Consider the following 23,042-nt stretch of genomic DNA (forward strand, 5'->3'; position numbering starts at 1 on the left):
ATTCCAACTCCAAGATCGCACTACAGTGAGGAAAAGGGTAAATTTCCAGATCCACACTGTACCGTGATCTCTATTCGTAACATCGACCACATATAAATGAATGAACAGTGGCATTTGCTGCAAAGGACATTTGAAGAATTGTAGTTCAGCAATACGGGAATTAGCCAACACACATTCAGCATTCTCTTGTTTGCTGAGCCTCAGTTCTTCATTTTGATAGTAAACTTCTGTTACAACAAGTGCTGATAAGATCAAGCTTATTTACTTAGTTTAAATGCATGTGCTGCCCAGTGTTATTACTGTAGACTGTATTGAGATGAAAATGTAACCAAATCACTGGATAGATGGTCTGTTTAAACAAAATGGGGAAAAAAATTAGCAAATGAAAGAATGGTGTCTGGAAATCAATCCATCTATTACATACATACAGACTAAAAAAGAATGAATGTCATCTTTTCTAAATGGGACAGCATGAGAGTGCACAAGTCAATGCAACATCTTAGAGGTGCTGAACACAAAAATAGCAGTAGTAAATTACAAAAAAAAAAAAAAAATACACTGTCACACTCATGTAAACTTCCCCGCCTTGTCATTTTTTTCACGTTTCTTTACAACTAGTTAAAAAGTACTACTCCTCCTTTAGGCAACAAAGGGTAACTTCTGCAGGATTTCATTAGTATTGCATGGAAAAGCATCCAGATATTCTATTCAGGGCACATTCAGTTTTCTTGCTCCACTATCCAGAGCTAAAATTTTCTTCATTCTCTCCACCCTTCCTTAATGGAGAGAAGCCTCAGAAACTTGTGATGCCACGTGACAGCTTCTCTACAGCTATCCTTGCTCTATAAATACAGTCGTTCACAGAGACACCTTGGTAAGATGCTCCAATAAGACCCAGAGGTAGGCGGTGGTAGCGAAGGTAACCAGAGATGTGTTCTGCAAAAAAACAAAAAAAAAAACAAAGGAACTGGTGAGGACATACAAGCTGATAAATAAATGGCCAGAAATAAAACAAGACTATGCTCTTTACATACTCTCAAGGTACCAGGGGCAATACAAAAAACAAAAACATTTTTAGTATGACACACTACATGAGCATCTATGTAAAGGACAGAAATGGCACTCGCATGAGGTACTTGGCATAACAGCACAAGTCTGAAATAGACTATAAAGAAGTTATGTACTTACCATAACGTTCCATGTGAGTTGTTCATTTCACCTTCATTCTTACAGATGGGTTTGGAGCTGATCCTCGGCTCTGAGTCGGCCTACTACAAAGCTCGAGGCCAAGTCACTATCCATGATGCACCTAGAGTTACCTGAGATCTTGTTTGCTGCGTATAATAATAATAATAATAATAATAATACCATATGTCATTTTATCACTCCATAAGAGAAAGCTATAGAAGGGTTGAGCAACCAGGAAGAATCCAGCATCTCGGTCTTCGAAAAGCCAATGAGGGGGTAGGAGGGTGGGAAGTAAGAATGAAGGCGAGATGAACAAATCACATGGAACGTTATGCTAAGTACAAAACTTCTTTATGTGAAGTTGTTCTATCTTGCCATTCATTCTTACAGATGGGTAGCATCCCAAGAACCATCTATCTTGGGTGACTCACAGGAGTATGTTTTTCAGGACAGTAGACCCAAAGGAGGCCCTCTCAACTTTGTAATGAGTGATAAAGGTATGAGGTCTTGACCAAGTGGCTGCTGCACAAATGTTATCTATAGGAAGTCTGGCAGAAATTGCAGAGGATGTAGACACTGCACTGGTGGAGTGAGCCTTAATGTTATGTTGTAAGGGCATATTAGCAGCTGAATAAGCAAATGTGATACAATCAGACAACCACTTGGACAGAGTTGTTTTAGCCACTGGTATACCTTTCCAAGAGTCTGAAAAGGAGATGAAAAGCTGTTCAGATTTCCTAAAATCTTTTGTTCTATCCAAGTAAAATCTGAGCTGTCTATGAACATCAAGTTTGTGCAGCATATATTCTAAATTGTTGGAGTGATTGGGGAAGAAAACTGGCAAATCAGTAATCTGATTAAGATTAGCTTCAGTGCAAACTTTAGATAAAAAGGAGGGGTTAATTCGAAGTGAGACTGTCAGCATAGAAAATCAAATAAGGAGGCTTAATGGACAAGGCTTGAAGCTCTGACACACTGTGGGCAGAAGTGATAGCTACTAAAAAGATAGTCTTCAATGACAGAAATTTGAGGTCACATTAGGGGGCTGGTTCGAATGGAGGGAGAATAATGCAAGAAAGCATAACATTTAGATTCAGTGGGGGTATAGGGAGATTTCACAGGTGGTCTGAGATGAAAGGTCCCTTTGAGAAAGGCTTTGGATAGTTTGTGTGACATAATGTTCAACCCTTCAAATCCAAGGTGAAAATTAGAAATGGCAACAAGTTGAATATGAACTGTTGCTGCTGCAGCTCCTTTGTTGAAAATCATAGTCAAGAGCTCTAAAATGGAGGCCATGGGGGCTTGGCAGGGATCAATGTTGTTTTGAGAGGCCCATATAGAAATTTGCTAAGGTATAAATTCCTCATAGAGGATTTATGAGAGGATATGAGAATTTGCTTTGTCTCATTAGAAAGGTTATGGAACCTGGCTATGATGGGAAATGGAGCAGCCAAGCTATCGGTTTCAGGGACTGAAGGGAGGGATGAAATTCCCCTGAAGAGAGCGTCAGAAGATCTGGAACTGGGTCCAGAATCCAAGGGTATTCCAAAAGATGAAGTCGAAGGAAGGAGAACCAAATCTGACGAGGCCAATGAGGGGCTATTAGAATGATGGTCCTTCCCAGGGCTTTTGCTTTCTGTATTACCTTGAGTATCGGATTGGTGGGAATGCATAGATGAGACTCGGAGGCCAATCGTGTACGAATGCATCCCTTGGGGCTTCTCCCGGAGTGGGAATCAGGGCAAAGTAGCTTCTGTATTTCGTGCTCATGTGGCTGGCGAAAAGGTCGCAGCAAGGCTGGCCCCACCTGCGGAATATCCTGTCCACTATTTCTTTCTTGAGGGACCACTCATGAGGCAACAGAATTGCTCTGCTCAGCTTGTCTGCTATCACAGTGAATTTCCTCGGGATGTGCATTGCTAACAGAAAGTGCTAGGTGGATGTAGCCCACTGCCATACTCTTAGGGCCTAACGACAAAGGGGGTAGGACCTGGTTCCTCCTTGTTTGTTCAAGTACCAGACCATTGATATGTTGTCTGTCTGAATCGCAATTGTACCCAGAGGAAGAGAGTCCTGGAAGTACTGCAACACTAAAAGTACTGCTCTCATCTCTAGGATATTGATATGCAGATGTGTCTCTTGATTGGTCCATGTGCCTTGGGCTGCTCTTCCCTGAAAATGCCCCTCCCACCCTATCAGGGAAGTGTCTGTGGTCGCTGTGGCCGCTGGTGAGGGTAGGACAAAAGGATGACCTATCGTGACATGAAGAGAGGTCAACCACCACTGAAGATCCTTTTTGCAGGAGTTCATGATCATTATAAGATGAGACGTTGGGAGCTCTTGGTAAGACCATTGAGTGAACAGCAGCCATTGCAGAATCCGCATGTGCATGCGGCCAAGCGGTAAGGCCAACATTGCAGCTGCCATCATGCCTAACAATTTTAGTACTTCTGATGCTGGAGCCTTGTATTTGGATATTAGATTGCAGACCTGCAGACGTAGTAGTAAGACTCTTTCTACTGGAAGTCTCAAAGTGTTGGTGGTGTCCAATTCTGCTCCGATAAAAAACGTATGTTGCGATGGCGACAAGGCAGATTTTTCTGAGTTTACTGTAATGCACAGCTGGCTGCAGAGTGAAAGAGTGGTGTCCCTGGCTTGAATGAGTTGATGCCTGGTGGTGGCAGTGAGGAGCCAATCGTCTAGGTACGGAAACACCTGGAATCCTAAACATCTCAGGTGAGCTGTGACCACTGCCATGCATTTGGTGAACACTCTGGGGGCTGTAGTGAGATGAAAGGGCAGGGCTGGAAACTGGTAATAACTGGCTCCCAGCCGGAAGCGCAGATGATCCCTGGATGGTCTGGCCATTTTTATGTGGTAGTACACATCCTGGAGATCTACAGAGCACATCCAATTGTCTCTCCCTAAAAAGGGAAGTATCGACTGAAGCATGACCATCCAAAACTTCTCTTTCTTGACAGATTTGTTCAGTCTGCTGAGGTCCAGTATAGGTCTCCAGTCCCCTGTCTTTTTTGGAACTAAAAAGAATCTTAAGTAAGTTCCGGATCCTATCTGGTCTGCTGGAACTGGTTGAATGACTCTTTTTGTTAGCAATGATCGGACCTCTATTGTTGCCTGTTCCCTGTAAATGGGTGGAATGTCCAGAATATTTCTTGTCAGTGGAGGGGGTATGGCGAAAGAAATGAAATATCCTCTGGAAATTATACTTTGTACCCAGTTGTCATTTGTTATTTTGAGCCAGGTGTCTGGATACAAAGATAAGCGACCCCCAACTGCCACAGTCGGGCCTCCTTTCAGGAGCGCTGGTAGGGCTTCCCAAAGAAGTGATCTCTGTCACTCTGGTTTTGCAGAACCCCCCCCCCCTCTGCCGTGAGGGCAAAGTCTTCCATTATTGCCCCCTCCTCTGCCCCTGGAGGGGGGTTCACCACATGTGTCCTGAAAGGCTCCTTGGGCTTTTTGGAACCACATCTTTCCTCCCATTTGACCCTTGGGGTAGAGTCTGGTAGGGGTGGAAAAACGGACTCCGAAGGCAGACAGAGTCTTTCCTTCCTGCTCACACCTGATCAAAGTTTCCTTAACTTTGGGCCTGAAAAGGGACGAGCCATCAAAAGGGGTATTTACAAAGGATGACTTGAAGGGCTCCGTGAAGGAACACAAGTGCATCCAGGAGTGTCTCCTAAGAGCAATTCCTGTACCTGCTTCCCTGCTAGTTCCATCAGCTGCATATGAAATGAGGCACATGGACAAGTTAATAATGGAGTTGAGGGTAGCAAGCTGGGAGGCAACTTTATCTGAAGCTCCTGCAGCTACTGTACCCTGAAGAGTATCTCCCAGATCATTAAGGAGATCTCTTTGCACTCTAGTAAAATGGGTTAGATAGTTGAGCAAATGCAGTGCAAAAGTTGCTGAACTGTAAGTGCGCTTTCCATATATCTCCATGATCCTAGAATCTCTGTTAGGAGGATGGATAGAAGAGGAAGTTTCTGAAATTTCCTTTTTGGTGGCTACCGCCACCACCATGGCATCAACTGGCACACCCTTGGTCAGAAAAGATTTGTCCTGGGGATCACAGATAAATTTATTAGACCTCCTGGGGACAGGCTCCATGGTGTCCAGAGACACCCATGCCCTTTGTGCGACCAGCTTCATAAGCTCATCGAAGGACGGAGACACCCAAGAGGTGGAGGGCTGAGACCCAAAAGCCTTCAGGAGAACCGACTCGTCTTCAGTAGGGCTGGTAGACTGCCAGTCACGCCTCTGCCTAAGGTTTTCTAGTATCTCAGCAAATGAGATATCCTCAGAGGGGGACTGTGATTCATCCAAGTCGGTATCAGATGTCAGGGACTCCTGTCGATAGTCTAAATGCTTCCCCTTACAGACTCTCTTCCTGGGAACCTTATCAGTGGGGGCTTGTGGTGAGGTCTCGAAAGAGCATGGGCAACCCAATAGGTCTTCTTGAGGTCCTGGGTCTCTACGGTTGGCAAGGATCTGTGAAGCATTAGCAGACACAAGCGCTTTAGGGGAGGAGGAAGCCGGACCTGAGGTCGAAGATGTCTTAAGAGACATAACTCTCCTCATGGCTTTGAGGGCACCTCTGCTCTGATGTGAAGGGACCGACCGATCCGAGGAAACCGTCAATACCCCTGGCACCGGGACAGTGGGCTCCAGCCAGAGGTAGGAGCCGAGCTCATCCGAGCCGAAGCCCGAGGCAGAGTCAGAACCAACAAGTCAGTCGACTATCCTCCCCAGAACCGATTAGAGTGTGTCAGCTCCTAGATTCCTCAATCGGTGCCGAGGACATCAGAGTAAACGGAGCTGAAGACACTGGGACAGGCGTCTGCTCCGAAGGCTCCACGATCAAGTCTGACTCCTCCGGCTCCGAAGGACCGGTATGTCTCAGAGGAGGAAGAGTAGTAGCTGGTAAAAGGGTCTTCAGTTCCGAAGCCGATAAGAATTTAGCAAAGGCCGGTGCCTGTAAAAGCTTCTGCACCACACGATCCACATCCAAATCGGAAAGGCTAATCGGAGAAGGAGATGAGTGGATCGAAGGTAGTACTGACTGTAGAAGTGGAGATTTAGGTATTTTGGATACCGGTTCCAAAACCGGGGACCGGCTCCGAAAGGATACGACAGTCGGCTCCGAGGTCTGTGGAGCCGATGTCGAAGACTTTTTTGATTTTTTTTTTTTTTTACCTCAGATGTAGAAGTCTTGGAAGACTTTGAGGAATTACTGGATCCATCTTGGTTGCTCAAAGCCTCTTGGAAAGAAGGTTTAAGTAAACCTCTATCAATTTTCTCTTTCTCTCCTGGAGAACCCTGGAAGAGAAAGAATGACATATGGAGCAGCTTTCCTGGAGATGCAATGCTCCCAAACAATAAACGCAATTTACGTGACTGTCAGTGACAGACATTTTCTGCCCACATTTAGGACATTTTTTAAACACTGTCTTAAGGTGTTTGTCTTTATCATCAGCCATTTCAAATTGCACAATGTTAGTAGGGTGCTGTAAAAAAGACACACCCAACAACAACAAGCCTTCCTAAAAATACAGGCTAAATATTAATTGCAAGCACACACACACAAAACTATTTGTTTAAATGGTAAATATAAACAAGTTGTGACAGAAGTCACTATATAAATGCACACAACTCTAATAAAACACTAAACACGGCCTAAAAAAAATGAGGCCAAGAGAGCTAAATACTAGATAAAGAACACACCAAGGGAGGGGAACTACACAAAAGCTATAAGAGCTTATCTACGTATCTAAGACATAAACAGAAGTTATTTATCAATATTTATCCAATATTTTCAATAAAGAAAGGTTTTACTGGCCCGAGCTAGCAAGAACCTCCCCATCTATTGCAGCGGAAAACTAGATCTGAGGTAACTCTAGGTGAATCGTGGGATAGGGACTTGGCCTCGAGCTATCTGAAGACCTCGAGCTTTGTAGTAGGCCGACTCGGAGCCGAGGATCGGCTCCGAACCCATTTGTAAGAATGAATGGCAAGATAGAACAACTTCACATTACTGGTTAAAACAGTCCACACATTAACAGAAGGGAAATACATGCTATATATACTGAAATGTATGCACAAGTAATACTGCAACAAACTGGTACTGTGGAAAAGTAGTAAACATGTGGACGTTTGAACAAAAACTGTTATGGAAAAAATGACTTCTGTAAAAAAGGAAGTTGATTATTTACAGGTGAAAATAAACATACTGAGTGGTAAGAACACTTTAAATGTTGCGTCTTTCGGCTTTTCCCGGTTAGGGGTCGCCACAGCGGAACTCCGGTCCGCTAATGATTAGCAGTAGATTTTTACGTGCCGTGTTGCCAGCTCTGACGCACAACCTTCAATGAAGGTACGCCCATTCACGCTTGTCTCCACACACAAGATGCTCTAGCTGAGAATCGAACCGGACAGCGTATTACTGTGAGGCGCTACCGCAGCATCATCACCGCAGTAGTGATGAAAGAAAAATGTTAACAGGGTGGTTCTTCAAGAAGCAAACTGCAAAGTTATGTACTCACCATAACATTCCATCTGAGTAGTTCTACTTCATTTGTCTTCAACCTGTGGGTATCTGATCCGAGCCGGCAACTTCATAAGCATCTGCTCCGAGCTCCAAGCTCCTCCCCTACCCATAATGCACCACAATTACCTTCCACCCTCCGATCGAGTTTGCTGCACCCTACACTGAACAACCCGATCCCAAAACACCTTACACACACACACACACACACACAAAAACAGCTATGAATGCTGTCCATATGGTAAGGCCAGGGGAAAGGTGGGGGGGACGGTTGAAGACAAATGAAGTAGAACTACTCAGATGGAACGTTATGGTGAGTACATAACTTCTTTACCTGAAGTAGTTTACTTCATTTGATCTTCAACCTGTGGGACAGCCTCCAGCTACTAAACACCTGGGTGGCCCTCATGAAAGGATATTCCGGCACACTGCAGTTTATAGTGAGAAATAAAGGTATGAGATTAGGACCAAGTAGCCACAGAACAAATGTCGTCTAAAGATACTCACGACCAAAAGCCCGTGGAAGTAGCCATGGACCTTGTCGAGTGAGCTCTAACCTGACCTGGAGAAGACAAACCTTTATCCTTGTAGATGTGAAGGATACATAATGAGATCCACCTGCCAATGGTCACCTTGGAAATAGGTTTACCCAAAAAAGGTTTAGAAAAGGACACAAACAGCTGGTCAGATTTACGAAAAGTTTTGATCCTGTGCAAATAGAATCGTAACTGCCTATGAACATTCAACAAGTGCAACTTGTATTCAATTCTGTTTGTAAAATTTGGAAAGAAAATAGGTAAATTGATAGTTTGATTGATATTAACCTACGATGCTACATTTGGAAGAAAAGAAGGATTGGTGCGAAGAGAAACCCTATCCTTATGGAAAATCATGTACGGGACCTTGACAGACAACACCTGAAGTTCTGAGTTCTGAAACCCTCCTAGCAAAGGTGAGAGCCACTAGGAAGGCTGTCTTCCAAGACAAAAACTTAAGATCTGTGGTTGCTGCCAATTCAAAAGGAGGAGCAACCAATGCTTGAAGTACCATAGTAAGGTCCCATGGGGGAATAGGATCTTTGACCGGATGACATAAGAGGAGGGTACCTTTGAGAAAGGCTTTGCACAATCTGGAAGAGGCCAAAGAAGCAGAGTTCTCACCCACATGAAAATGAGAAATGGCAGCTAATTGAACCTTGACCATAGACGAGCTAGCCCCTTGTTGAAAAAATATTTGCCAAAATGTCAGGGAAGGCCGGAATGGGAGCCATGAAAGGATCTAAACTCCTTTGAGAGGCCCAAAAGGAAAAACGTTTCCATTTGTTGCGATAAATCTTCCTGGTGGGCGACTTATGAGCTGCCACCAGAATAGACCTGAATGAGGAAGACAATCCGGGAGTCCTAGCAATCAAGGGAACTGGAACAGCCAAGCTGTGAGCCTCAGACTGTCCACACTTGGATGAGGGACCCTTGAGGGGTGCAAATGAGATCCTGAATGGGATCCAAGATCCAAGGAGGAGCTAGAAGATTAGACCAAAGGAAGGAAAACCATACCTGGTGAGGCCAAAATGAGGCAATGAGGATCATTTTGCTCCCCAGTTGACAAGCCTTCTGTAGGAACGTCAGAATAAGGGGTACAGCAGGATAAGCATAAAGAAGACCGGGAGGCCAATCATGGACTACAGCGTCTCTGAGGGACTCCCCCGGTGCGAGGTTCAGAGTGAAGAACTCACTGCACTTCGTGTTGGAAGGAGATACAAAGAGATCGCAGCAAGGCCGACCCCACTCTAGAAAGATCTGCTCCACTACTGAAGAATTCAGAGACCACTCATAAGGCATCAGAATAGTCCAGCTTAGTCTGTCTGCCAGAATGTTGGACTGCCCCGGAAAACAACCAGAAAACAACCGGTGGAGATCACCCATTCCCAAACTCTCATGGCCTCGCAACAAAGGGGGTAAGATCTGGTCTCTCCCTGTTTGTTGATATACCAGACCACCGACGTGTTGTCTGACTGGATTACAATGGTTCCCAGAGGTAGAAAGGCATGAAGGGCCTGCAACTTTAAAAGGACCTCCCTCATCTCCAGAACGTTTATATGCAAATTGGTCTTGATCGGGGACCACATGCCTTGGACTGTCCTTCCCAAACAATGCCCCCCCACCCTAGCTAGGAGGCATCTGTGGTCACTGTACCTTGGGCAGGGGCTAGAACAAAAGGTCATCCTTCCAAGATTTCCAAAGACTGCAGCCACCATAGAAGGGACGACCTGGAGACCCTGCTGATTTGTATTGGGTGCAACAATGGAAGATCCAACCAAGACCATTACCCCGCTAGAGTCCACTGCAGTACTCGCATATGTAAGCGAGCACATGGAAGAAGTGTTATCGTCGCTGCCATAGAACCTAGCGACCTTAAAACTGACTCTGCTGAGGGAAGATGAGTTCGGTAAATGAAAGCGACATACATCCTTAAATTTTGAACTCTCTCCGAGGTCAGGAAAACTTTTGTCTGTAACATGTCTATCCATGCTCCTATGTATTCTATAACCTGGACAGGGTTCAGAAGAGATTTGGCTGTGTTGATTGTAATCCCTAGATAGTGTGCAAGATGTAAGAAATAGTCTCTGGTCTGACAAAGTAGACACTTGGTGGGAGCAGTAAGGAGCCAATCGTCCAGGTAAAGGTAGACCTGAATCCCCTGAAGCCTTAGGTGAGCTGCTACTACTGCCATCACTTTGGTGAACACCCTGGGGGCTGTGGTGAGACCAAAGAGTAGAGCTTGAAACTGATAATGGTTGGCTCCTAGCCGGAAGTGGAGAAACCTCCTGGAGCTTCTGAGCATCTTTATATCATAGTAGGCATCCTGGAGGTCGAGCAAGAACATCCAGTCACTCTCTTGCAGGTACGGCAGGATGGACTGTAAGGTGACCATCTGGAACTTCTCTTTGTCAACTGACAGGTCCAGAATGGGCCTTAAGTCCTCCATCTTTTTTGGCACCAAAAAGAACCTGGAGTAGATGCCTGATTCGGACTGATCTGGGGAGACGGGTTCGATGGCTCGTTTCTTTAGCAGCTTGGAAACCTCTAGCGCTGCTGCTGCCCTTTGCACGGGTGTTACGTCTGGGAGGTGTTTGTAAGGTGTAGGGAGAACCACAAACGGGACTGAATAGCCTTTGGAAATTATTTGAAGCACCCAACGGTCTGATGACACGGACTCCCATGCTGCCAGGTGCAACGACAGGTGACCCTAAACTGCCTCCAGAGCAGAGCAGTCGGGCAACCCTCAGGGTTGCTGCGCAGGCCTGTCTGAGAATGGTTCTTGAGACCCGAAATTCCTCGGACCTCCTCTGCCTCTGGGCTAGCGTCTGTCATGTCCCCCTCTGCCTCTAGGGGAAGAAGTCCCGGGAATACTGAGACTTCCAGAATTACATCTTCTTTTGCCCTCGCTGATTCCGGGAAAAGGATCTCTGAGGATTAGAGAAGTGGATTCCGATGGCAGACAGCGTCTTCCCGTCTTTATCACTCTGGACCAAGGTGTCACAGATGGTCTTACCAAAGACGGAAGAGCCGTCATACGGGGCATTCGCAAAAGACGCCTTGAAGGGTTCCATGAACTGGCACAATCTGAGCCAGCCGTTATGCCTCATGGACACGCCAGACCCAGCCGCCCTAGCCTTCCTTCAGTCACATGAGAAAAGAGTCGCATGTCAGAGTGTATTGTCAGGCTCTGGATTGCATTGCATAAGTGGAAATTCCTTAAGATTCCAAGAGCAGGATAAGTTATTTCTTACACTTATTTCATTGAACTGCACTTCTGAAACGCTTACAATTGTGTTATACAGTTGCTCTACTACATTTTGCACTGTTATAAAGCTTTTTTAATTGTTTCACTGCATTTATGTACTGTTTTAACATTACTTAACTGTAAACTGCTTTTTCATACTGAGAGTTGTATTTTCTATTTGTGAGTGCTCTATCCGAGCTTTTCTGTGCATTTTTGTTTGTTTACAGTTAAAAGTATTCTCTAGTCTGCTCATTTATCTGTTTAAAACTTTCATTTAGTGGCTACAGCTAGGAACTGCAATTTTTCCCACCCACCCTGCAAGTGTTGTGTGTTCTTACACTTGGTGGCTTTGCAGTTGCCCGCACATACTGTATATTTGATCTGTGACACTCCTCCCAGTCTAGTGTCATTAGTTCACTCAATCTAATCGAGAACATTTGTGAAGGCCAACCCACTAAAATTCTTAACGTTGAATTAACTTCTGTTCCAGCTTTCTCCATTTCCACTTTACTGGAAAAAAAATGCTTCCCCCCTTTCCTGTGGCAGGTCAGATACGGATTTTCTGTGTCCAGGACTGTTTGTGAGCTCCTAAGCACCCCCCCACTTAACTGGGGTTAAACTAATCCTGGCGCCATAAAGTCTGTTCTTCAAAATTTCCTTTGCAACTAGCCAGCTTTTTAGTTTTAGCACTCATCTGTTTCTTTGATCTCAGCACTTGTTCAGAACTCATTGTAAGCACTAAATAAGTTACAAATTACTGCAGCACTCAACTTTCCTCACTTGTCTAGAGGTAAACAGTTTTTAGTACTTAATAAATAAGCACCTATTCAGGCATGTCTAAAGGTCAGCTCCCGGTGTTTTCTCCTGTCTATCTGATGAATCTGGGCATCTTGGGACAATGCAGCGATTGCCTCATGTACACAGACAACCCTCTCCTCCTACCACTCAACACTACGACCTGTGAGAGATGCACTTATATAGCCAAACTGGAAGCAAAGCACTCTTCACCAAAGACTGGCCTAGACAGTCATGAGGAGAAGGTAAACACTTGCACTGCACCACACTCATCACATAGTCCCTCAAAACCTACACCACCAAAACACACACACAAGAAGCACAAAACACACACCTACATTCGCGGAGGCTCTCAGTACAAATCTGCCCAAACAACAGAGACCTCCAAAGCAGAAATGCAAGCAACCTCCACCCCCCAACACAACTCAAATGACACATAGCCCACATACTCAGTGCCACTCAACTACAGCCCATAAGGCATAACGTACCCAACACTCTAGTCATAGGTGACTCTATAGTCAGGCACACTGATGTTCCACTCACCAGGCTAAACAAGGAAAAAGTTACTGTCAGCTGCCTGTCAGGTGCCAGGATCCGCCACATAACGCACGCACTCAGGTCACTCCACAAGTACAAATATGACTCTGTCATTGTCCATGTTGGTGTGAATGACCTGAGACGTACCTCCCTGGACTACATGAAAAGAGACATGGAGGAGCTCTCCGATCTTGTAGCCCAGGCCAGTATGACCCTAGCCCTGAGTAGCATCCTGCCATCACCCAGAATGACACAACAGTACAAGCACAAAATGATTGACTTTAACAATTGGCTAAGCTTCTGGTGTCATTCTAAGGGAATCCAGTATCTGTCTGCCTGGGATGACATGATCGACAGACCACGCTGCTTTGCCAGAGGTGGCCTGCACCTGTCACCCTTGGGATTCTGGATACGGGCAAAGGCTCTTGCCACCCCTATAGTGCCTTTTTTAGGCAAGGTTCAAATGACAAATTCACCACCGTAACAGGTACAAGCAAGCAAAATCAGAGGGTAATGCTACTCAATGCTAGAAGTCTAAACCTCAAAATGCACTCACTCGAGGCACTCCTTAAAATGGAGAACATTGACATCTGTGCAGTGACAGAGACCTGGTTCAAAGCTCCAGAGAGCACCCCTGCATTACCAGGCTATAATTCATACCACACCTTTCGGCCACCAAACCCAGACCAAAACACTAAAGGTGGAGGCGTGCCCATATTCATTAAGGATATCCACACTTCCAAGCTAGTTGCTCAGCATAATGCATCCGAGATTATCCAAGTTCAAAACCGCAATCCAGATTGTAGCTTGCTACAGACCCCCCACCATGACCCAGGATTCCCACTCCTCTTTTCTTGATACACTGGAAAATATTAAGGTACAACCCAATACTCTAATAATGGGTGATTTCAACTACCCTACCATTAACTGGGAAAACTACTCATGTACCAACTCTTTTGCTCAACGTTTTCTGGAAATCATCAATTCCAACGCCCTGGATCAACTTATCCACACCCCCACCAGGGGCATGAAAGATCCTAGACCTGGTCATCACCAACATGGGTGACCGGTGTTCCACACCAGAGATCAGCTCCTCGTTGGTCAGATCCGACCACAAGCTAATCACCCTAGACATCCATATCCCGCTCCCACCCGCCATTAGGAAAACAACCATAAAAAAATTCTCCAAAGCCAACTTCACACTTCTTAAGACAGAAGTAGCAAACTTCACGACACCCATGCAGATGGACAATAGAGTGTTGAATCCTACACAAATGCACTTTATAAGCACTTACATGAGTGCATCGATCGTGCTATCCCTAACAGAACTAAGATGCTATACTCCAAAAAAAGGAAGCCAATCTGGTGGTCTTCTGCCATAAACAATCTCTACAACAGAAGAAAGAAACTGTTGCAAAAAAGAGTAAAATCCCACGATTGGAGGAACTCCCTGGTCAGCCTCAGTAAGAAGCTGAGATCCCTCATAAAATCCTCCAAAGCTAGTTATGAAAACAAAATTGCCACTGATTCTAAAGACAATCACAAAGCATTCTATAGCTATGCCAAAAATATCAATGGCAACACTCAGATCTCCTCTGAGTTACAGCACAATGACACTAAACACACAGAACCAACTGATATTGCCAACATCCTGGCAGATAGGTTCAGTGCTAACTTTACCCCCCTATCACCCTTTAAAGGGCCCATCTTTATACCGGAAGAATGCAAAGTTCCTGTAATCACGGCTGCACAGGTAAAAACCTTACTCTCCAAAGCCAAGAACACAGCATCCATGGGACCTGACAACATCCTAGGCTGCCTTCTACATGAATTACAGAACGAACTGGCACCCCACCTAAGTACCATGTTCAATCATAGTTCAAGATTTCTTTGAAGTAGTCACCAAAGCCATAGATGAGGGTAAGGTGGTTCACACAGCCTATCTAGATCTCGCCAAGGCGTTTAACACCATCCCCCACTCTGGAATTATAGATAAACTCACTAAACTAGGTATAAATCCCTATGTCACAAGATGGGTTGCCAATTGGCTTACTGACAGAACCCACACTGTGAAAGTAGCAGACTCCAAATCAGACTTCGGACCAGTGACAAGTGGAGTACCACAGGGTTCAGTCCTGGGTCCTCTCCTGTTTGGTATCTACTTCTCTGAAGTACAGGCTAACACAGGAGGTCTTTGGCTAACTAAATTTGCAGATGACTGCAAACTAGGAGCCATAATCAAAACTCCTAACGATGTGGACATCCTACAAAAGGGCCTCACTGACACAGATGCCTGGTGTCAAAGACATGGTGTCAAGCTCAATGCCAAAAAGTGCATTGTCATCCCCTTTGGTAAAAACTCTGTACACATGAACTACCACATAGGCGGTAATCTACTTAACACCGAAAAGTGTGATGAGACCTTGGAACACAGGTGGACAGTAGTCTCTCCTTTGATAATCACATCGCCACAGTGGTCAGGAAATCCTTCTACATGGCACACCTCATCACAAAAGGTTTCTCATCCAGAAAAAAAGACATCATTGTTCCCCTCTACTCATCACTCATTAGACCCATTATATTGTACAACACCCCATTTGGTATGTACCTCACAAGACATATACAACAACTGGAAAGGCCACAAAAATACCTCACAATGAGGATTACTGGCCTCAAACAAATGCCTTACGCAGACAGTCTCAAAAAACTCCAGCTTTACTCCGTCGCATATTACCTACTCAGAGGCGATCTCTGCCTAACATACAAAGCTATGTCAAACCCAGAGCTGTTGGACATGATCCACTTAAAGAAATCCCAGTCCCTCCAAGCTACATGCTCTAGGGACCTAAACCTTGTCACCACAATAAACAGAACATGCTGGAGGGATAGATTCCTGTCCCAGAGACTTCCCATACTCTGGAATAGACTACCTATCTATGTCAAACAGAGCTCCTCATTAGCACTCTTCAAGAAAAATCTTGATGATTGGATGGGTAAATAGGAAATTCACCCCGGGGATCACTTCTGTGGTTCTGCTTGACAGGGGCACAGGAAAATTATTTTCTTGGGTGGCGAAAGCCAGGGTACCTTTTTGGCTAGGCTTGTATAGGCCCTAGGGCCAAAAGCCTAGTACCTACCTATGGACCTATAAACATATTTGAAACCGCTGTCAAGGTAGCCATCCTCGTGGAGAAAGTAGCCCTGTCCTCCTGCGACATGGACTTTGGGGGAGACTCAGCCAGTTCCTTAACCACGTTGCGCTGTAGTTGGGTAACATGGGCAAGATAGTTCAGTGCCCTGATAGAAAAGGTCACTGATGCATAAACCTGCTTCCTTAGGCGATCCATCATCCTAGACTCACGGTCAGGAGGGTGGACAGAGGAACTCTCCTGAGCTAGTTTCTTCTTGGTGGCGGCTGCTACCACCATAGCGTCTACCGGGGACCCTTTAATCCAAGCCGTTCTGTCTGCAGGGGGACTCGATATTTTGTCCGGGCATTTAGGGATTGGTTCCACAAAGTCTGGTTCCTTCCAAGCCCGCAAGGTGACTAAGTCTACTGATGGATCTGCAGGAGGGGACACTCCTCGGGAGGTGATCTGGGGGAATCTTCCCCATCATCCAAATCAGTGTCCTTGAGAGGGACTCAGGTTAGAAGTCCAAGTGCCTCCTCTTGCACGAATGCTTGTGAGGAACCTCTCCGGTGGGGCTTTCCAGAGGGAGCTCACAAACCACTTGTTGTTCCTCAAGGGGAACCGCCTGGGGCTCCTCGAGCATGGGCTGTCCCTATGGTAAAATGACGGGATTCACACACAAAGCAGAGGGAGTCGGGGCGGAGTCTGAAGATATAGTCAGGGGCCTCGATCCATTGGAGAGAACCCTTTCCACAACGTTGAACACTGAGGGAGAGCGAGCTTCCTGGAACACCATTAAGGGAACTGCTCTCCCTGGATCCGACATGGGAATTGGAGCCAGGCCCAAAGTAGACAGAGTTCCGAGGAGGTGGCCGTGACCCAACATGTTCGGAGCAGACGGAAAAAGCTCCACCCCGTCGGATCCGACACCCAGGCTCAGACTCCAAGAGCCACTTGGATCTGAACTAGTCTGATCCGACATGCTCCAAGCAGCTGCCGGTGATGAGGAAACAGGTACCATTGCGCCGACCCCGACTAGAGGAACACTCTGATCCATGTACTCCAATACCGGGGTTTGGATAGTATTAGGAGATATAGGTGTAAAGAAGGGAAGCGAGCTCCCCCCTCCAGAGGGAGAAGGGACCAGCAAGACTCCCATCTGAATCTGTGTGCTAATAAATCTCCGCATCATTTTATCCATGTCAACTTCGGAGAGACTGCGGGTGGACTGCGATGAAGCCACAGACTCTGACCTTGCGGCTCGAAGAACCGAGGCTCTAGAAGGTGGTCTGATCTCCTCCGGCTCCGGAGAAAATCTAGGAGGTTAGTGCCGAGGGGAGTCACAGTGCCTGAACCGAAAGGTCCGGGGACCTCTTTCTCATCAGATCTATGCTCTCTCTCTCTCTCCTTCTCTCTGGCTTTTCTATGCTCCCCTTCCACAGGCTTAGAGGCAGGAGGATGAGTCCCAGCCTGGGAGGGAGGAGAAGCAAGGACAGGAGTAGAAGGAGAGGTGATCACAGCCGCAGCTGTGACTGAAGCAGAAGAGGAGGCGGCCACCTCCGTAGTAGGGAGTAGGCCCTTCATAACTAGTTTCACCCTACAATACTTAAGGGCGCGTGAGTTAAAACCCGTGCAAATATTGCAGTCTGTAGACAAATGGGCAGCACCCAAACAAAGCACACAAAGAGTGTGGCCATCAGCAGGCGACAGTTTATGGCCACACTCACAGCATCTTTTAAAGACCTGTTTAGGAAGATCAGCCATAACTCACTAAACAAGTAAAGATTTTGAGAGAGACACTCCACTCACCACACACACAGAACCACAAGCACACATTAGGCTGAGTTGGGGGGGGGGGGGAGTCTAACTACCACAAACTACCTAAAACTAATACAAAAGTACCTACACTCAACGCACCAGTGAAGGGGAGGAAACCTATGCTACCAGCACACACACAAAACACTAATAAACTTTTCAAAAAAACCTAATCACAACTTGGAACTCAAGAATCACGATGCGTTGGAAGCTGTGGCAAACAAGATCTGAGGGTTGGAGGGTAGTGGTGGTGCATTATGGGTAGGGGAGGAGCTTGGAGCAGATGCTTGTGAAGTTGCCGGCTCGGATCTGATACCCACAGGTTGAAGATCAAATGAAGTAAACTACTTCAGATCACAAACTGCTCAGTTCTTATCATGCCACTAACTTGTAAGATCACCAGTCATGATCAACAGCTATTTTTGCAGGTTATCAATATAATATTGTTACACAAAATCATACCACGTCACAGTCCATTCAGGCAGTCTTCTGAGAGCTGTCCAGCCATGACCACCAGACAAGTAGTTGTCAGGTGAATACCTCTCAACCTCTTAGTGCAGTAATTCTGACCAAGCATGAAAATGGGGGGGGGGGGGGGGGGCAAATTAGGGACAGAATTTAATTATTGCTCTTTTCAATTTAGAAAATTTGCTAGAATAACAGGTTTTATATTACCACATATTTTCTGAAGGATATGGAGTCTGAAATTCAAATGTCTATTATTTAGTGACTTTAGTCCTTAATTTGCCAGAAAACTACAAATTTTATGAAAAACGGACCAAAAATATAAGGCAAAAATCTGGACATTCTATGACAATCTGGTTAGCTGATAGGTACATACATCAGTATACCAGAATGTCCAATATGCTATCTTCTATTTCTTTTGCACCTCATACAAGTTCTTTCCAAGTGATTTTCAACATAAAAAATGCACAAAAACTGAATATGACAGATAAGTATACGATGGTCTCCTAAGAAATCTGGCAATACCATATCAAAAGGCAACCTTAAAACAGTACGGAAAACCAGCCATTTAGGTTAGGGTCATAATGCAAGTTAAGGATGTTTTACAGTACATTATACTAACAGTAGCAGAAGGATAACCATGCCAAAGAGGTTCTGCTGATGCAGCCCATGCCCACTTCACAATGCCAAGTAAAGGTAAGGACATATGACTACATCGTAACAGCTTGACTGTCTCTCAGAAAAACATTACTAAAGAAAGCAGCAGAAAGGGTTATTGTTTTAAAGACATGGAAGCTGAGTAGTCCCCATTGAGGGTTTCCTGTAATTGATTTGACAGTGCTAATTACACTGAGGACTTAATTTAGAAAAGTATTAATCAGAGATGTGCTTTCCTTCTCCACCTTTAGCAAAACAGAGAGACATTTACTATAAGCTACAGTCCCTCAGAAGTAGAAATGATTGTTAATGATGATCATCCAAATCATTCAGTAACTTCTGCTCTACTAATCTTTTACGACAAAAGATCATGAAATTAAGAGTATGGTATGGGCTTGCTTCTGTTGGAAAATCCACCACACATCTGCTAGTAATTCAGAGGAAAGGCTTGGCTTGGGAAAATCCTATGAGATGAAGTTACACCTATCAGAAACAAGGCTCTCCAGCTTACATACTTAAATCTTATGGAATATAACAAACTCAAGCGGTTCTAGGTTAACTTCTGCAGACTTATGGAATTAACAGAAGACAGGATGTTTAAAGTGATATCTAAGATGGAATCCTCCACATAAACAATTTAATTAATACATTCCACATAAAAAAATTGAACTGTTTTAGTCAAGGTGCAGGCAGTGAACCCAATGTGGGCTTTTGTTTTTAACACTTTGCCCTTGCTGCCTGCCAGTCATCAGCCTTATCATGAGGCAGCCCTCAGATGTGCTTTCTGCATTTTTTCTTTTATGCCTCACTTCAAACACATGCTCTGGCATGCTAACGAAGATGGAACATGCAAATAGGTTTACAGTTTTAGGTAGCCCCATTACTTTGCAAAGGACATACACACCAGCAAACAATCCTGCCCAACAACTTCGAGGACTGGAGATAGTTTCCAAGGTCCCCAACTCGGACATCTACCTTTCCCATAAAAAATGGATCTTGACAGCATAGGCTTGTCTTGGCATTTACTAATGCCAATGTGAAGAAATGGAACTTACAGGTTCATAGGTGTGTACTAGGCTAATGGCCCTGGAGCCTTTACAAGCGTAGCCCATAGGATTACCCTGGCTGGCTGGATTATACCTGATAAGAGGTCTGCAGTATCTCAGTAAGCAAAACAATACAGAGGTGTCTACTTTTAATTGGTCAGTGGCCATAGCCTGACAGATAAAATGTTTGGTCAGAGCTTTTACAGTATAAAAACGATGGCAGTTTCTTTGTTTGAAGAGACAAGACCGTGATCGCTTAGTCTCCCAAGTACATGTGTTCCTTTGAAATGAAGAGATCCTTTTATCTGCTGAACAAATTTATTTTGCACCTTAACACTCCCCAAATGTGCACCACCCCCTCTCCTAGACAGAAGTTAGTAAGCCGCTCCCCCTCACTCCTTTCCTTCACTGCCTGGTTCTCCAAGTAGCAAAACTGCTAGTCATAGTCAGGGCTCTTTCTCTCCGTGCCACAGAGCCATGTTAACCCAACAGACTTTGAGAGGACAGTATTGAGACTTGACTGACTGATTTCACAGATTAACCTTTTAAGTGAAATGAACCTTACAGACTTTTTAGCTATGAACTAGGCTACAACAGGAAGAGTAAATGCAGATTGCATGGTGAATTTTGAAGATTTACAGTAACAAATCTGATAAGTACTTAAATCATAATGGCTCATCTAGTGCCCCGGCTTTTTTTCTTACAAAGTATACCTCACTTTGGTGAGTGGGGCAGTATTGGTATGCAATTCTGTATGGGCAGAAAGTGAATGCTATACCTGTTCTCCCTAACATGCTGCACCTGGGGTGGTTCTCCCCTTTTCTCCACCCTAGCTACACTTCTGATGAAAAATTTACTGCTGATCAAACAGAAAAAAGTGCTTTCATTATCAGACTGTGGAACCAAACTTTAACTGCAAGTGTCTTATACTGGATAGGACACTGTTCTTTATTTTAGGCTGACTGACTGAACACTAAGGGAGCTTTACCAAGGAACAGAAAACCATTGCTGTCTAGAACAAGACAGGATCATCTTGCGACTAACCTGCAGGCTTTTTAATAAGTACAGTTGTGTAAAATCCTACCATTACAGTACATGCCATTCTCTTCACTGTTGCAATAAAATCCTACCATTATAGTACATGCCATTCTCTTCACTGTTGCAATAAAATCCTACCATTATAGTACATGCCATTCTCTTCACTGTTGCAATATTCTTTACTCCAGGAATCCCCTGCCAAGGTCAGCCTGATGTCTGGCCAGTAAAGCAAAGCCTTATGATTACTAGTATGTTGAATGTCACATATATGCACTACGCTCACGAGTTTGGCATAAAGGTGACATTCAGACTTGCATACCTAAGAACTAAAAAGACCTTGGAGGAATCACAGTCCAAGGAGTAAAGGAGGAAAATATGCAACCAGAAGGAAAAATAGAAAAAAGGGAGGAAGGAGGGAGTGAAAACTGCAACAGTGAAGGAAGGACATCTGCTGTTATAGTAAAATTTTATACAACTGTACTATGTCCTTCCGTATCACTTTTGCAGTATTCCTTACTCTAGGGAGAATATAAAAGCTCAAGAAGAAAACTGGGAGGAGGAGGGTCCAGCAGAGCCCTCAAGAAGGCCATGCTGGATAGCTCTGGCAAATCTGGCTCTAGCTTTGGAAACCACATCCAGCTTGTAATGTTTAGTAAATGTATGTACAGCCTCCAAGTAGCTGCCTCAAGGATGGAATTGGTATGTCATCCTTTGAAAAAAAGCACCAGAGGACACCATGGCCCTGGTAGAATAAGCCTTTACAGAAGCAGAAATACTTTTTTTCCATGAAAAGAGTAACACAAAGAAATAGCCTTGGAGATCCAAGAAGAAACTGTTTGCTTAGAAACAGCCAGACCTAGTGACCTAGGATGAAAGGAAACAAAAAGTTGTTCAGATTTATGAATGGCTTTAGTTTTATCCAAATATCTAAGTTGTCTATGCAGATCCAAGGTGTAAAGAACCTTCTCATTAGCAGACCGCTGACATAGGAAAAAAAGTGGGAAAATGAATAGACTGATTAAGAGACACCTCATTAACCACCCTGGGCATAAAAGAAGGATTAGTATGAAGAGACACCCAAGAAGGATTAGTATGAAGAGACACCCAAGAAGGATTAGTATGAAGAGACACCCTGTCCCTATAAAAAAACTAAAAAAGGAGGGACAGCCATAAGGGCCTGAAGCTCAGACACCCTTCTAGCTGAAGTAAGACCCAAAAGAAGAACAGTCGTCCAAGTACAGTGCTGTAAGGAAGCTGAGGCTGCAGGCTCAAAAGGAGCCGGAGTCAATTTTTCAAGAACAAAATTAAGGTCCCAGGAAGAGGAATAGGCTTCCTGGGAGGCCTAGTATGAAGGATCCCTTTAAGAAACTGTTTGACCTTAAATCTAGAAGCCAAGGGGGAGTCAAAGGCAGACAAGCAGAAACAACTGAAAGATTGGCTTTAACTGAAGAGTATGCCAACCCAGCATGGGGCAATTCACACACATAGAACCAAAGGAACTTCCATAAAAGGTGGATCCAGCTTATGAGCAAGACACCAAACAGACAATATCTTCCATTTGGATAAATAAGATTTCCTGGTAGTGGGTTTCCTGGCCACCTGCAGAACCTGAAGCACATCCTCAGAAAAACGGTGCACCCACAGTGTCACTTGAGGAATGGACAAGTGAGGATGAAAGAGAGACCCCCTTGTCTTGAGTGAGTAGGTCCACCCTGTGAAGTAACTTTTGGTAATTGCTCTTGGCTAGGTGCAGAAAAAGAGGGAAGCAATGCTGTCTGGGCGGAGTCACCAAGATTTTGGGAGAGCCTTGTTTTATCTTGAACAGGACCCTCAGTATTAGAGGAAGGCATAAAGAAACATCGCCTTCTGACGCAAAAGAGAGGAAGTGGTCAGTTCAGAAAGACATCTTTGTGAAGTATCCATTCGTAAGTCTGTATTATGGACCTGAGAATCTGACACAAGGTTCTGTTCTGAAGGAATATAAACAGCCTGAAGAGTCACCTGATATTGGACAGCAAGATCCCA

General features: G+C 44.8%; 1 protein-coding gene across 1 annotated transcript in view; it reads right to left on the reverse strand.

The window, feature by feature from the left end:
- Nucleotides 1–246: 246 nt before the first annotated feature.
- PPOX (protoporphyrinogen oxidase) overlaps nucleotides 247–23,042 on the reverse strand; it is a 572,299-nt gene continuing 549,503 nt past the window's right edge. Inside the window, exon 12 of the mRNA XM_044059458.1 lies at nucleotides 247–936. Coding sequence (XP_043915393.1) covers nucleotides 794–936 — 143 coding nt within the window. The 3' untranslated portion in view covers nucleotides 247–793. The remainder of the gene's footprint in view (nucleotides 937–23,042) is intronic.

The sequence above is a fragment of the Protopterus annectens genome, chromosome 17.part0, assembly GCF_019279795.1.
Source record: "Protopterus annectens isolate FY-2018-M chromosome 17.part0, PAN1.0, whole genome shotgun sequence".
In the NCBI taxonomy this organism is placed as follows: domain Eukaryota; kingdom Metazoa; phylum Chordata; order Ceratodontiformes; family Protopteridae; genus Protopterus; species Protopterus annectens.